This window comes from Fulmarus glacialis, unplaced genomic scaffold (genome assembly GCF_000690835.1).
Source record: "Fulmarus glacialis isolate BGI_N327 unplaced genomic scaffold, ASM69083v1 scaffold7832, whole genome shotgun sequence".
Classification (NCBI taxonomy): Eukaryota; Metazoa; Chordata; class Aves; order Procellariiformes; family Procellariidae; genus Fulmarus; species Fulmarus glacialis.
The window spans coordinates 1-14,358 of record NW_009198366.1 but is presented as its reverse complement, the minus strand read 5'-3'; the positions used below and the strand labels follow the sequence as shown (position 1 = coordinate 14,358).

The 14,358-nt window shown below is 34.8% G+C and overlaps 1 protein-coding gene across 1 annotated transcript in view; it reads right to left on the bottom strand.

Moving 5' to 3' along the window:
- The window catches only part of HECTD4 (HECT domain containing E3 ubiquitin protein ligase 4), a 56,225-nt gene extending 46,080 nt beyond the window's left edge, over nucleotides 1-10,145 (bottom strand). Inside the window, 9 exon segments of the mRNA XM_009572860.1 lie at nucleotides 440-560; nucleotides 1,200-1,305; nucleotides 1,988-2,058; nucleotides 4,141-4,286; nucleotides 4,679-4,911; nucleotides 5,298-5,438; nucleotides 7,034-7,195; nucleotides 8,519-8,711; nucleotides 9,993-10,145. Coding sequence (XP_009571155.1) covers nucleotides 440-560; nucleotides 1,200-1,305; nucleotides 1,988-2,058; nucleotides 4,141-4,286; nucleotides 4,679-4,911; nucleotides 5,298-5,438; nucleotides 7,034-7,195; nucleotides 8,519-8,711; nucleotides 9,993-10,145 — 1,326 coding nt within the window.
- Nucleotides 10,146-14,358: the final 4,213 nt, after the last annotated feature.

The following is a 14,358-nucleotide window of genomic DNA, read 5'->3' as shown; positions in this document are numbered from 1 at the left end:
GCTGAAAACATCTATGCCTACTTTTACCATAAAATAATGTCAACTTTCACTCATTTTTATCTGTAAATGATAATCCTTCCTGCTTGTATGAATCATTATACACAAATGTAGAAAGAATTTATTTTGTTTTTTAAGTTCTTGTAATGCTTTGAAGATTGAGATACACAAAATTCCTTTAAATTGAAACAGTTACCAGAGCAATTGGAAAATATATCCACATATAAACCTGTTTTAGCATTACTGTACAATTTACTTTGCTGTAAGAAATTGTTTCTTCATTCCCTGCACAGCACAAACAAAAGACTTTGTTTTCCTGTATTTGTTAAGACACACAACAACTATAAAAGTTTCACCTCTATATACTTAGTGAAGATGACGGCTTTAAGGAGGAAAAGAAGCCAAAGGCAAATATACTTTTATCAAAATACATTTTACTTACAGGCACAGTTGAAAGCAGCCTTTGAAAATCATCTTTAGATACAGTTTGGCACTTGGTGATTAAGACACAAGATTCTCGGACAACAATCTTGAGAATGTAGTGCAACAGCTCATCATTTAGTCTTCAAAAAAATGTAAGAAAGATGTAAAATGTTAATAGCCTAATTATGGTGCATTTTGTATAGCTCATCTCAAAAGTCTCTGCAAGCTGTATCACAAATTATGTGAAACCAAAACAAGTATCTGTTCAACCTCAGAGATTCAGGCACAAAGAAAACCAAGCCTGAAATGTTTAACAACAATCAATGCAACAGATTACCAGCGATTTCCTGCACTGCGCTGATATAAATCTGTGACTTCTAAGGAATCCTAAGAAAAGACTCCTCCCAACTTGAACAGGTACTTGAGATTGACAGTTTTACTGCTGAAAAGTCACCCAACGTAGTGATATGGAAAGCAATGTCATAATATCGTACTTATGAATTATCATCCACATTTACCATATACATGGTAAGCAGCAGGGAATCCAAAACTAAGTCTGTGTACAGAAGTCTCCAAAGTTTCCCCTAAAATGTCAAACCTCTCTCTCCTTTGTCCTAATGAAATTCTACCCACTACGGAGACAAAGATAGTATTTCAGGTCACACTGCTAGTAAGACAACAAGCAATTTCAGCAGAATTTTATTCAATTTTACCTAAAGCAAATAACAGAAACATACATTATAAATGGGGAGGAGGGGGAGCATATTGTTGCATTTTACCTATAATGATCATCATCTTCACTTCCAAATCTGTTGTTCTGAAGTTGTTCTGCTAAATTAGTCAGGATAACGTCGCGAAGTTGAGAGAGACCACTATTTCTCTCTCCTAAAATGGAATGCAAAAGCTTTTGCAAAACAGCATTTTACAGAATTAATTTCTTTTTATTTCCTCAGATATCTTGCTTAATATATGCTACTTCTCAGAAATTACTATATTCACAGTGTAACCCGATTCCCTGTTGATATTACAGACTGTTAAAACTTACTCTGCACATAGCATTGTTTTAAATTCCAAAGACTTTGACGCACAAACACATTCCTATGAAGTAACAAATTACTGTGCATCAGCTGCTTCTAAGTCCAGACTCCCATTTCATGGTGAACGCAAGTAGATTATTACTCTTTCACTAAGGACTAAAATTACCTCTGGTTACTGTCTAATTGCCATGGGTAACACTAACTGCCAACTAGGTGTTCTAAAATACAACCTGGACAAGAAACATTACTAATAGTGACAAAAGAGAACTTTAATCCTTTTCAATTTCAAACAGCTGCCTGACTGAGACAGATTTTCCTTTTCTACACTTAACATACCCTTGACCATGTAGCCATTCAGAAGGCAGCTTAAGAATTTGAAGCATTCCATAATTTCCTAGAATAGGATGGGTTTAAAGCAGACTAGTGCTCAATATTCTGAACTGTTCTCCCTCCAGAGGTTGAGAAGTATTTTCACTTTTTGTTTTCAATTAGAAAAAACACACACCCACATGTCCATAAAACATTCTCACCTTCAGTTAAGACCAATTTCAATAAATTATTGATTTCTGCTTCTCCAGGATACAGAATATTTAAACCAGAGCTAAAGAAAAAATAAAACCATGTATTATTTAACGTATTTAAAAGCGAACAAAATAATTTCAATGGACATGTGAAAAACGGCATCACAGAATCTCAGCCTAGTTTCTGACATAACATTCAGAATGTCTATGTAATAGCTTCTTCCAACTTTGAAAGGCATCCTCCATACTTTAACATTTGTATTAGTCAAAAAATAAACATCTGCTTTCTCCAGAAATCTCTTGTCATCAACTATATTTTATTGTTTAGGTCCCAAAGCTTCTTCAGGAGCTATTTGCTTTCCTCTGAGAAACTCCACATTAATCACTTGTATATATGACAGCACAATCATTTTTCCAAGAAACAGACAGGTATCAGAAAAAATGGATGATGGCTTAGAAAGTGACTCAACTCTGGTGATGGGGTAAGAGCTGTGGCTTATCTGCGATAAGAACAATGGAAAATGCAAGAGTAATCAAAAAGTTGCTACTGTTACAGTTTTGTACTTATTAAAGACTGGCTCCCTATAGAAGTCTTAGTTTAAGCTAAGCAGAAGATTCCAGAATTAGCATTTCAGAAACAACACAGCTATGCATAGATACTCCTTGTGGAAATATTTTTCCCCTCTAACTTGTGATGAACTTTGTCCTTTCTACATGAATTGCCACATCAAGATAGAAGATCACAATAACTTAAATGGAGTACTTCGTGACTGTCTGAAGTGTTGAAACTATTATGCAGACTTCTTTTCTTTTTCCCTTTTCTTTTTAAATAACACTCTCATAGAAAAGAAAACTGATACATTTTTCAGCTTCACATTGAGAGCAGAGATTATTGCAGCTTCCCTCTGGCTCATGCTGACCAACTTATGATAAGTTAGGAAAAGTTATCATACATTGCAAGCTAAGTTTGAGGTTTCCACTGGTATCAGAATCCCCCAGTGAGAAAACAGGAGGAAGAAGGTATTACCTAATCCCCACCTCTGATTTTTTTACACGTCATTGGAGGATATATGGTTAAACAAGGGAAAAATGCAGCAGCTGTCCATACTGTTGACAGGATACACTCTTCCCTGTCAAAAAGCAAGACCCTGAAAATGCTAGATAATCATACTAAAAACACACTATTCTTCTTCACTCACTCACAGAGTTGCATAAAGCCACTGAAATTTGGAATGTCGTGATTCACACAAAAAAAATGGAGCTTGATCTTCAGAAGATTTTGTTCTCAACCTTTGGAGCACTTCCCACTTGAAAGCAGATTATATTTGTACTTAGGACATTTGAGACAGCATTCACTGTCCTTGAGATTTACATTATCTCGTTTTCGTGATACACAATCACACTTCTTGCTCGCTTCCCTGTACTTAGTCATTCTGCTATTTTGACAAGCCAGAGAAAGGAAATTACACAGCATCAGGTTCAAGAGATGCAGTAGCTAATATCATGTGGAGCTAACGCAGCCATCCTGCCTAAGTGTGTGATGACCTGGTGTACCAGCCCAGAGACATAATGCCCACCCTTCTACCAAAATAGATTCCCATTTTCTAAACATAAATCTGACTTTCTCAAGACAGTCTTACTACTCTGTCACGTTTCTTCCTGGGCCTTCAATCTTACAGCATTCCTCAAGTATTATGCATTCTGCTTCCCCTTACATTCCTTTTGTTTAGGAGAATTTCAGTATTGTCACTTGAAGCACTGGTATAACAGTTGACATTAGCTTTGCCTATTCCAGAACACCAATAAACTATATAAGCTAAATATGGAAGTCATTCTAAAGCCATCACTGAAATGCAGAAAACTTTGCTTGAATTTAGCAGCTATATTACAATAAACATTAAAAAAACCCTAAAGAAATAATAAAAAAATAAAAAGCAACAAATGAAAAGAAGTAAGGTAATTACTATCTGTTATTTCACTGTCATCATGACAAACACATTGTATTTCCCTTCTTCCACAGATATAAATCGTAATAATTTTATCATACTATGTCGACCTAAATTTTATTAATTTAAAATTAAACTGCTGAATCCAATTTGAATGTTCATCTGTTACAGCATTTTCAAATAATCTAAAATCTAATAGACAAAACAGATATTTACCTAATAGCTAGACAAACCTCCTTCTGAATTTCAGAGCAAATCTGATCCCTTGGTGCCATCAGTAACTGCCAAAGTAATAGGCCAGACCTTCTAACAATATCTCTGTTTCTTTCGGTTTGTGGGCTGAAGAAAAATTTAAAAACCACCTGAGAAAAATTAAACACAACAATATTAAAAACTTAAAACATTGTTCACATTAACCCTTTTTCTGTTTCTTAAACTATTTGTCTAGGTCATTAGAAACCTCAGAGTCAGAAACTGACTTTGTATCAAATAAAAAAGAAAAAAAGAAAGAAATAAGGAAGTAACCTCTCTGGATTTTATTTTAATTTGTAAAGGTGACAATTACTCTTACATTTAAATTAGGACTCTTAAATGCATGTGTAAGATACTGCAAAGCCACTGCTAAGTCAATCTCCATTAAATTGAATGCAATGGACAAAAAAAAACCCTAATAAAATCAAGTGGTTGCCCGTATTCTAAAACAACTTTTTTATTTATTTATTTATTTTGAAGTACATTTAAGATGCCCTTGTACCTGAAAGACAACAAGGATGCAACGTATTATACAAGTATCTCCATTCACCATCGCTTTTTCCATAATGTCACAAATACTGCTGAGATGATGTGCTTCAATTGGATGTTGCTTGCCCAAAAAATTTGTTATGGGAAGATTGTTGCTGGCTGCAAGTAGGTTGAGTTGGTGGATACACATGGCACCAACATGGTGCAGTAACTGGTTAATAACCTCATTTGTGGTTGTTGCCTCCCCTAGAAGAAGAAAAGTAGTTCAAATGCTGCCTACAAACACGGACTATAGCATTAACATTCGCTTCTAAAATGCAATATATCATCATCATCATCTCCTCTAACTCCAGGACACCCGCCCACGTGATAAACCAAAGAATTACCCACATCACTTTTTTAATGTGCTAAAGGTAGCAAGAATCTGGAAACTTCCAAATATGTCTCGCTTTTTGCTTTTTCCTTTCTTAAAGCAAAGATAAACCATGACCAATATTTATAAACAACTTTTCAAGAATGAACTCAACTTTTAATAGAATGTTTCAGAAGGTAGTTTCTGTATATTTATTCTATGATAATCGTACATTTCACTTCCACTTTGTATAAAATGCTGTCCTGTAGGTTTACCTCACCTTTGGGCTCTGTAATGACATGACTCACTCCCAGTCTCTGACAGACACAATGGAATGCCTGGTTCCCGGGATTACACCACTGATCAATATAATCATTAGAGCATGTCCATATCATGTTATTCATAGTATCATAACAGGCACCTAAGAAGAGGAAAATATTTTGCACATAAAATTTTAGAATGTTTGTTAGAAAACTAGACTAAAGTATTTTTATAGCAGATATAAATCCGAACTATTTGCTTTAAAAGTTCTCTGTCATGGCAGCAATTTAGTAACAATGCATTGGAATGAAAAACATTAAAAGGAGATTTCTTAACAAAGGAATGAAGCGAATGCACATCCCTTTTGATGTTTCAAGTAAACATACAGCAGCATCCATTTCAGGTAAATACTCCAGTGCTCGTTATTTATAAGTACCTAACATATATCATTCCTCCACAAACTTACCACCCACTGGCATAGTGCATAAACTAAAAATTGTTGAGTCTGGCATCAGATACTAATAACTTCCAGAAAAAGTAGAGGGGGAAAGTTTCAAGTTTATTTTACTACAGCTATTGACAATTAAGCACCTTACAACTTGTTTTAAAGGCCTTGTGGTAAAAACATAGCAGCTTTAATAAAACTGACAGTTTGCACGGTGCAACTGTTAAAAAAATTAAGCTTAGAGACTTATCTCCTGAAAAGCTTAAAGCCTACAAACACAAGCAGGTCCAAAACAGTAAAAGGAAAGGGATGAGTGGATTATAGACATGACTGTTCTATGATAGAGGCATTTACCATACCTTAAAAGTTCAAAAATAACCTATTTGTCTACATGTTTCAAATGACTGAGGTAAATCTCCAGTAACAGTAGCTAATACGTTAACACACAATTATACCTATCCATGCATCCTAGCATTTAGAATATTATTTAAAACTATTTATCTCAAACATTTTTAAGAAATACATTCTTTCTTAGGCAACATAAAAACACTGCTTATTAAAATGCTAGCAATGATATGCAGTGTTTAAGTAGCATGGACACTGTTCAAAAGATTATTTTACTATACCAAGCAGGTTAAAAAAAAAAAAAACAAACAAAACCAAAGAGGAGTCCTGAAGAAAACACTCATGAAGTTTCAGTCACAAAGCAATAGGGAAATCAGAAACACCTACAACGTCTTTCCAGCTAAGATGCACTTATGTATTTTCAAATACAGAGATAAGACACTCAGAACTTTGTGGCACCTTGCAGCATAAGCAGGGTGTAAAAATCAGACTTCTTTCAAGATTCTTTTCTGCTACAGAAAACACTTCCCTTGAGCTTGTGTGCAGCTGAAACTGCAAAAGCAAGATACTGGAAATTCCTTCAGGGAATTATGATCTTTCAAAAATGTTAAATTTACAAAATTTCACCATAGACATGAAACCCCACCAACTGCAGAGTTGCTCACTGCAAATTAAAATCCAGATAGATTATTTAGAATCTAAGGGTTGGATATGTCTAGTTCTGAAATATTCCCAGAAAAGAGATCTACTTCTTACCAAGTCCGGGAACTAGAGCACCACGTCCAAGTGAACTTCCTGCAGCATCAATGAGATCTGCTCGGCTTGTGAACTGCCCATCCGAAATATTGAACACCAAGCTTGAAGCAAGAACTACATAGAAAAAAGTCTCCAATAAATTTCTGATAAGTTTATTGTATTTCAGAAAACCAAGGACTTAAAATCTGCCATAAACATATCCGACTTACTTTTTAAAGATGACAAAGCACTTGTTCCTCCAAAGAGCGAGCGTGTTGCAGAACTGCCTGATCCACCTGGGGGTGGGACCAACATCACCAAGTATGTTCCACATGTGTATATTGGAGTCTTCCTTAACATTTTCAGTGGCAGCCCACAGCTAGTGTTTGCAGCTGAAATATTAAATAGAAAAATATAACACAAACATGTATTTCTTCATAACATTAAAAACTCATAGTAACAGGCAGCAAATAAGGCAGATTTCTATTTAGGGCTTCAAATAAATCAATATGAAAATTCATTTAAGCTACATTTTGCAGCATTTAGGAGTTGCTTTAAAAAATTGTATATAGGGGTGGCCTCATAATCCCACACATTCAGCATCAATCCCCAGAAGGATACAAACAGTTTCACAGGTTATTTAACTAAAGAAAACAACTTAAAAATTAAAAAAGACAGCAATCTCTAATTTCCAAACCAGGAAAATTAGCAGCCTAAAATTTAGGTATAAACAAAACTGTTTTAAGAATTGTATGTATTGAAAACAGTATCTAAGAGCCAAATAATCTTTTAACATAAAGAGATCATTTGAGATTCATTACGCATTTCCTATTTTAAGTTCCCCTGCTCCACATGAAACATATACAGTCATAATGATCTAGCTCCTGCCACAGCTGATCAACACTTTCCTGAGCACTGACTAAAGAGTTACCCAAGAATAACCACTTCTTCTTCTGTAGCACTCTAGTTAACTGGCAAAACACAGCCTTTAAAATAGCTCTTCAAGCTAACTGTTTGCCAATTTCCCTGTAAGCATATGTATTTCCTGTATAATTTATTTTGATGGAAATACCTTTGTTTAAAATTGAAGAAAGAAAACTCATGTACTTATGAAGGAAGACGAGAAGTAATTCAAGATAAACTGAATAAAACCTTATCTTAAGACAAATCTTACAAAGCTCCAGATCATCCTGAAAGCCATCAATGCTGTTCATTCAAGACTCCCTAATTAACTTGGGTAGTTTCAGCAAGCCCATAAAAGAATACCCAAACATTGTGCAAACTACCTCAAAAAAAAGCAAAATTGCCTCCAATTTATAATATTCAACTTACTTGTGAAACAATAGTTTCATTTTCTAAACTGCAGTCCATTTTTACATAACAATTAGAAGCCCAGTTGAACTGCCAGCAGAGAAATGCAATTATCAGTTTGATCAAATGTAGCATAAACCAGTCCTATAATTGAATACACGGGGAAAAAAGGGTGCTACAAGTATTCTTCCCATATTTCATTCTTAAACTTTTCTCACAACCAATGCCTAATTCAGCAAAGGAATTGTAATTCAAGCATTACGCAAATACTACATATCTGTGGAAAAAAAAAATGCACACTTTTTTTACATGTCCTGAGAGTTAGTAATTACTAGAACTGATACTATATGTGTTAAGAAACAAACCATGAAAAATTACTGAGAGTCAGTAAAACCTCTCCTGACCTGCTTGGTCCTCTTTCAATGTATTAGAGATTGTAGAGCCAGTGAGAGCAGCCAATGTTGCTGATGGGGAAGCTCTATACCTAGACAGCCTACTCAGAAGCATCTCGTTTATACTCTTTGCAGATTCACCCTCTTTTCTCATTAATATAATTCGTTCCTGTAGAGGATTTGCTATACACACGCCGTTTTCAACCTATCAAAATGGAGAAAAAAAAATATTTTTAGTTATTGAAATCCACAGCAGACAGATTACCTTAACTGAACAGTAAAATTGAACAATACAATATATCAAGTAGGGATACAAACTTAAACCCTGCTGGCAGAAATTCTTACAAAAAAAGTGTCATAAAAGCTAGACAGATGAGTATTTGTTTTGTTTGTGACTTTGTGGTTCAATATAGTATCTTTTATTTTGTCTGTCCTCAAAGACAGAACTGCTTGTCATAGCCTTGAGTTTATTTATGGAACTCTACCTAAAAATATTTAAGCTCCCTGTATTCTTAATGACGTTTCACTGGCAAGTTTTATAAGAAAAGGCCTTTAAATCATTTGCCAGCCAAAAACTATAAGCAATGATTTTCTTAGACCATAATCTTCAGGGGACGTGTTACTAAAGAATGCATCTCTTAATGAAGATAAGATCCAATTTACAGCATTAGGCATTTTCTGTAAGTTGTACTACTATAGCCTACCACTTCCAGCTCCATCGTCCCACTAAGTACAGCTGTTGTACAGCAACTGCTGAGTAGATATACAGACACTGCACCCAAAGTACTCCATCAAAGCTAAATCCTCGTACAATTTCAATTATCAATACTAGAGGTCTATGAATTGCTATAAGCTCTGTTACATAAACTAATAAAATTTTAGACTGAGGTGCTTCATTGTCAAATTAAAATATACACACACGCATATACAAATGCAAGCATATATATGTATATACATACACATATATAAGCCATTGAGAGAAAAGGGAGTTCAAGCTACTGATACATTTCTCTAGACTTAATATTTTGAAACGCATTTAGTTTTACACCAAAATCAATGACTGTCATACAACATAAAAACATGTTAGGCTATAAAATGCAGTGTAGACGAAACAATTGTATTTGTAACTTGTGGGACCTGATTGGCTTTTAACGCAATTTAGCAGATCCACAGTAAACAACGCTTTAAATCCTAATACACTGAGTTACTGTCCCAGCATAAAACTTAATTGCTAATTATAATAAAATACGTTTTATGTTACAAGACAATTCATATTGCTGGAGTATGATATTCGTATGTCCTCTGAAGATAGAATTGAACAGCACACCTTCTGTTAAAAGTCAATTCGTAAACACATTGCAAACAGCAATTCAGATTACACATATCAATATTAAACCTAAAATGTTGATTTGAAAATGCTGATATTTAATTAAGCAGTAGTCATGCTACCAATTCCAGAGTCATAGAAAACACTTAATTTGCTTACTATAAGTTCAAAAATATCCATAAAAACAGAGTGGCCTTTTGGTGTTTTTTCATTGAGGCTTGCAGGAGACCAAATCCAGTAGAAATATGTGCCATCTGAAGAAAGATGCACGGTAGTCATAGTACTGCCGACTGGGAAGTGATTTACTGGCATTGGGATTATTTGACATACCTACGAGAAGGAGAGCATCTTAACAGTTCTTATTTTGAAGTCTGTTCTTATGAGTATTAACAGTGTACTTAAAAATAAATAAATAAATTAAGATCAAGTGCAGTTAGTCCATAAGAGGTTTATTATCGGACATAATAGTACTATTACATTCATTTGTTACGAAGAGCTATTCTGAAATGTTTGCCAAATGGATCTACTGCATACAAAACAGCTTATATATCTAAACATTTAACATAGCTAAAAATAAAAGGATCATCTCCTCTCTAATGATTGAGAGCATACCCACAGTACCATAAGGAAAATATACATGCTGAACAGTTACCTACTTCCTGCAACTTCTGTGAAACATTACTTGAAACTTTGGAAGAAAAGGGGAATCCAAACATTCTCAGTTTCAGGAAACACACTGGACATAAAGATACCTATCCATCCTTAAAACCATGGCAGGAAAAAACCCAAAGTAAACAAACTATCCATTTTTACAAAGGACAACAGTTGTTTATCTACAAAACACAATTAGATCAGAAACAATACCTGAATTTTGTTACAGTAGAAGAATAATGAGCTCTTCAGGAAGATTATGTTTTCAGTTTAAGTCAAAGTCCATTTTGCTATTGTTTGATTGTTTTATAATGTGACCATACTATAGTCTAGCTCTTACAATACTATCATAATATAGTACAGTGTAAGTCTGTACATGCATATACATATATGTGTATGTACACACATACATATACATGCATATATATACACTAACATATGGAAACAGAGTAATATCTATAACATTACATACAAGTTCTATCATGCAATGCTTTCAACGGGGGTTTATAAAAAGGCAGTTTCACAAAGTAAAAAGAAGAAACTTCAAGGACAAAAATTAAAGCTAGAAATGACTGTGATTAATCAAGAATGTTTTCTTACTCTACTGTAACTCTGCAATGAACATCCTAGCTTTCCTTTTACCTGAAGGGTATGCTGATCCACAACCTGGAAAAGGGAGTGAGGCTTATTATCAAAAGAGACGGGCCGATGAAGAAGCTTGCTGTTGCCAAAAGCAACCCACCCCGTCTCCAGCTCCTCATTACGGCAGTACACAAAACCTCTGGCAAAAAAGCAGTATATTAAAAACTCTTTAAAACTCTGTGCTATTTTTTGTTTTTCTAAGAACAACTCACAATCACATTCTTGAACTTTGACTGAACTTAACTTCAAGTCAGCATAAGGCAGCAATTTCTGTTGCAAGACTTAAAGCATAAGAAGCCTCACGGCTTCCAAGCAATAAAAAAGCAAGAAGGTACAGTGAGTCACACCTGCACTGATCATTTATATAATGAATGACATAATTAGGAAAAAAAACCCCACACTTATAAATTCAGCAATTGTACAACTATAAATAAAAAGGTCACAAAACTAGTCTGTAGTATTTGCCTCTCAGCAAAGAATAAACCAACCTACTACACATTAAAAAATAAAACACTAGCTATTCTGCTAGTATACCTCTTTGCAGGAGGTTGGACTAGATGGCCTCCAGAGGTCCCTTTCAACCTAAACTATTCTACGATACTAGAGAAAACATACTCAAGAAGAATTTCAGATGAGAAAACTAAAACATTAAAAACGCATTTAATAAAAATGCATAATATGCTCGTCTTCCTATACCTAACATCTGAGAGTGGTTTACCAAAACAGTAACAACTTTTTTTTTTTTTTTAAACAGATCTGCAGAATAGCAAATATTCAACTGTCACTTACCGCAAAGTACCATGTAATCCAGATCCTAATTTGCTTATTCCTCTGCCCACTGAATTAGTTGTATAAAGATAGAGCCCATCTGCTGCAAGACAGCGCCCTAAGTCTGCATCTGAATCAGGAAGAAAGAATAGAGCAGAGACCTCCTCTGTAACATACAAAACTGGAAATTCTCCATGGTCATTACACTTCTGTGGTAGCTACCACAGCAACTGAAAACCAACAGATGCTCATGACAGGTCATTACCGACAGGTCAGAACCATTTTTTTAATACTGAATTTATTAGTCGGTGTTCTAAGAGCTACTGTAACATAGTCAAAGTCCATTCCTTTTACAGTAGTTTCTTTACATTTCTTTCAAGCCTTACGGAGGCGCGCAAATTACACTTAACTCACTCACGCGAATACTAGGGCTATTTAAATCTCCTGCTGTTGCCAAATAAACTTAAAAAGAATTAGGTGCTAGTCTTTAAATGTGATTAGATAATAAATGACATAGTGTCGTGGTTTAACCAACCACGCAGCCGCTCACTCTCCTCATACTAAATCCAAAACACAGCACTAGCAAGAAATTTAACCCTATCCCAGCCGAAACCAGGACACATAGATAATAAATAAACTAGATAATAAATGACATTAGTGCTGTTTTTTCATGATTCAAATGCGTATCATCCATTTCTGAATAATTTCTTTTTCCTGGGCTGTGTTCTCATTTCAATGTTAAAGACCTGTCTTTGGGTATTATGGCCCAAGCTTCTGCAAAAAAACCAGTAAGTTTGAACTGGCTTTTTCTGCACACCATTCAAAACTATAGATACAGTAGGAACTAGACTAGCATACCCAACCATGCTTAGGAACACAGGACTATTCAACAGAACTCTTTTCAAGTGGAAAATTCCTTTACTTAAATATAAAACAACTTGGTTATTTGCTATTAAATGCCTTCAGAATGACACATAGGAGCAGAAGACGATTCTCTCCTGTTTTTGCAACAGGTAATGCTGTTCAGAACTCAGAACTTGCAGCAAAATAAAATACAAGCAAGGCTTATGACTGTGCAAGCCTTTCTGCTCAGGACCACTGATACACTGTTTGTGAGGAAGAAATAATCTAATATTGAGCCTTGATCTAATTTCTAGTACAACTCTGTGCTTCTCTTAAAGCTAGTAAGCAGACCTTCCACCTCTGAACACTGTTAAATTAATACAAAATGTATTTCAAACATAGCTTTGTCACTCACAAAGTAGTAATTATTAACAATCAAGATGGGAAACACAAGGCAAAGCCTTGTAACAGGGATGTCAATCCCTATTTAAGTTCACAGAATCTGAACAGTCAGCTAGGTAAAGGAAAAAAATCTAGTCACTCTCACAGCAAGAAAACCTCTTCAAAATATAGATGTCTTCATTAAATTTGCAGATCGCCTAAAATGACAACTCACATTTGTAAATTCCTATGGCTTGCATTAAACTTAATGAGATGTCATCAAAGCTTGAACTAATATTTCTAAAGCAATGTGAACTCCCTCTTTTAGTACAAAAATAGTAAGCAAACAAAGCAGTAAAAACTGAGAATTAATTCAGGGAAAGAAATACAACAGAAAGCATAAAAAAACCCATACAAAACAGATTGGACAGAAACAAAGTAGAATAGGAAAACGGGGGGAAAAAAAGCAATGAACTTGTACTTCTAAAAATAAACATGCTCTGCCAATGATAGGTACTGAATACAGTGATACTGCACAGGACAAAAAAATTACGCTTACTGAAAGACTAACGAGTGGATAATATCCAAACTCAGTTTGACCTCTCTGCAAAGTTCCCACTGAAGTCAGGGAGGGTCATTTTATCTACTGCTTTTGATGGTTTCCTACAACCTGATTACTAGACAATTTAAAATAGTATCTGATCTTCAGCAACCAAAAAGCAACGCTTTTCTGAACCCCCTTATCTTGTATTTTAAAAAAAAATTATGTCGTACTATCATTAACACACCAGACTTAAGATTTAGCCTCTTAATTTTAATATAAAACAGGGTAATTTTTTCTATCTGATCCCCAAATCAACTTTAAAAAAAGCAAACAAATAATTTACATATCTAGTTAAATTAACTTAATGAGAATAGGTATGACAAGCCAAACAATGTAAACAATTTAGTACTCCTGTAAATTAGGTCCATGTTTTCAAAACTTCAGGTTTGAATATACAGGCTAAGACAACAAAGTGCCCAGACAGTTGCTGCCCTCCCCCTCTCATTATATATCAGGCTTCAAGACACTCCTGTGATGCCCAGTTCTGTCTCCAGACGGTCCTTCTAAACCTTTCACCTTTCAGTTATTTGATATGTACCGTACTTGCTTTTACATTACTTCCAACAGAAAAGGAGAAGCCTTTTCCAACTCTAAAGCTTTACATTAATTTTTAAACAATTATCACCACTAAAATAA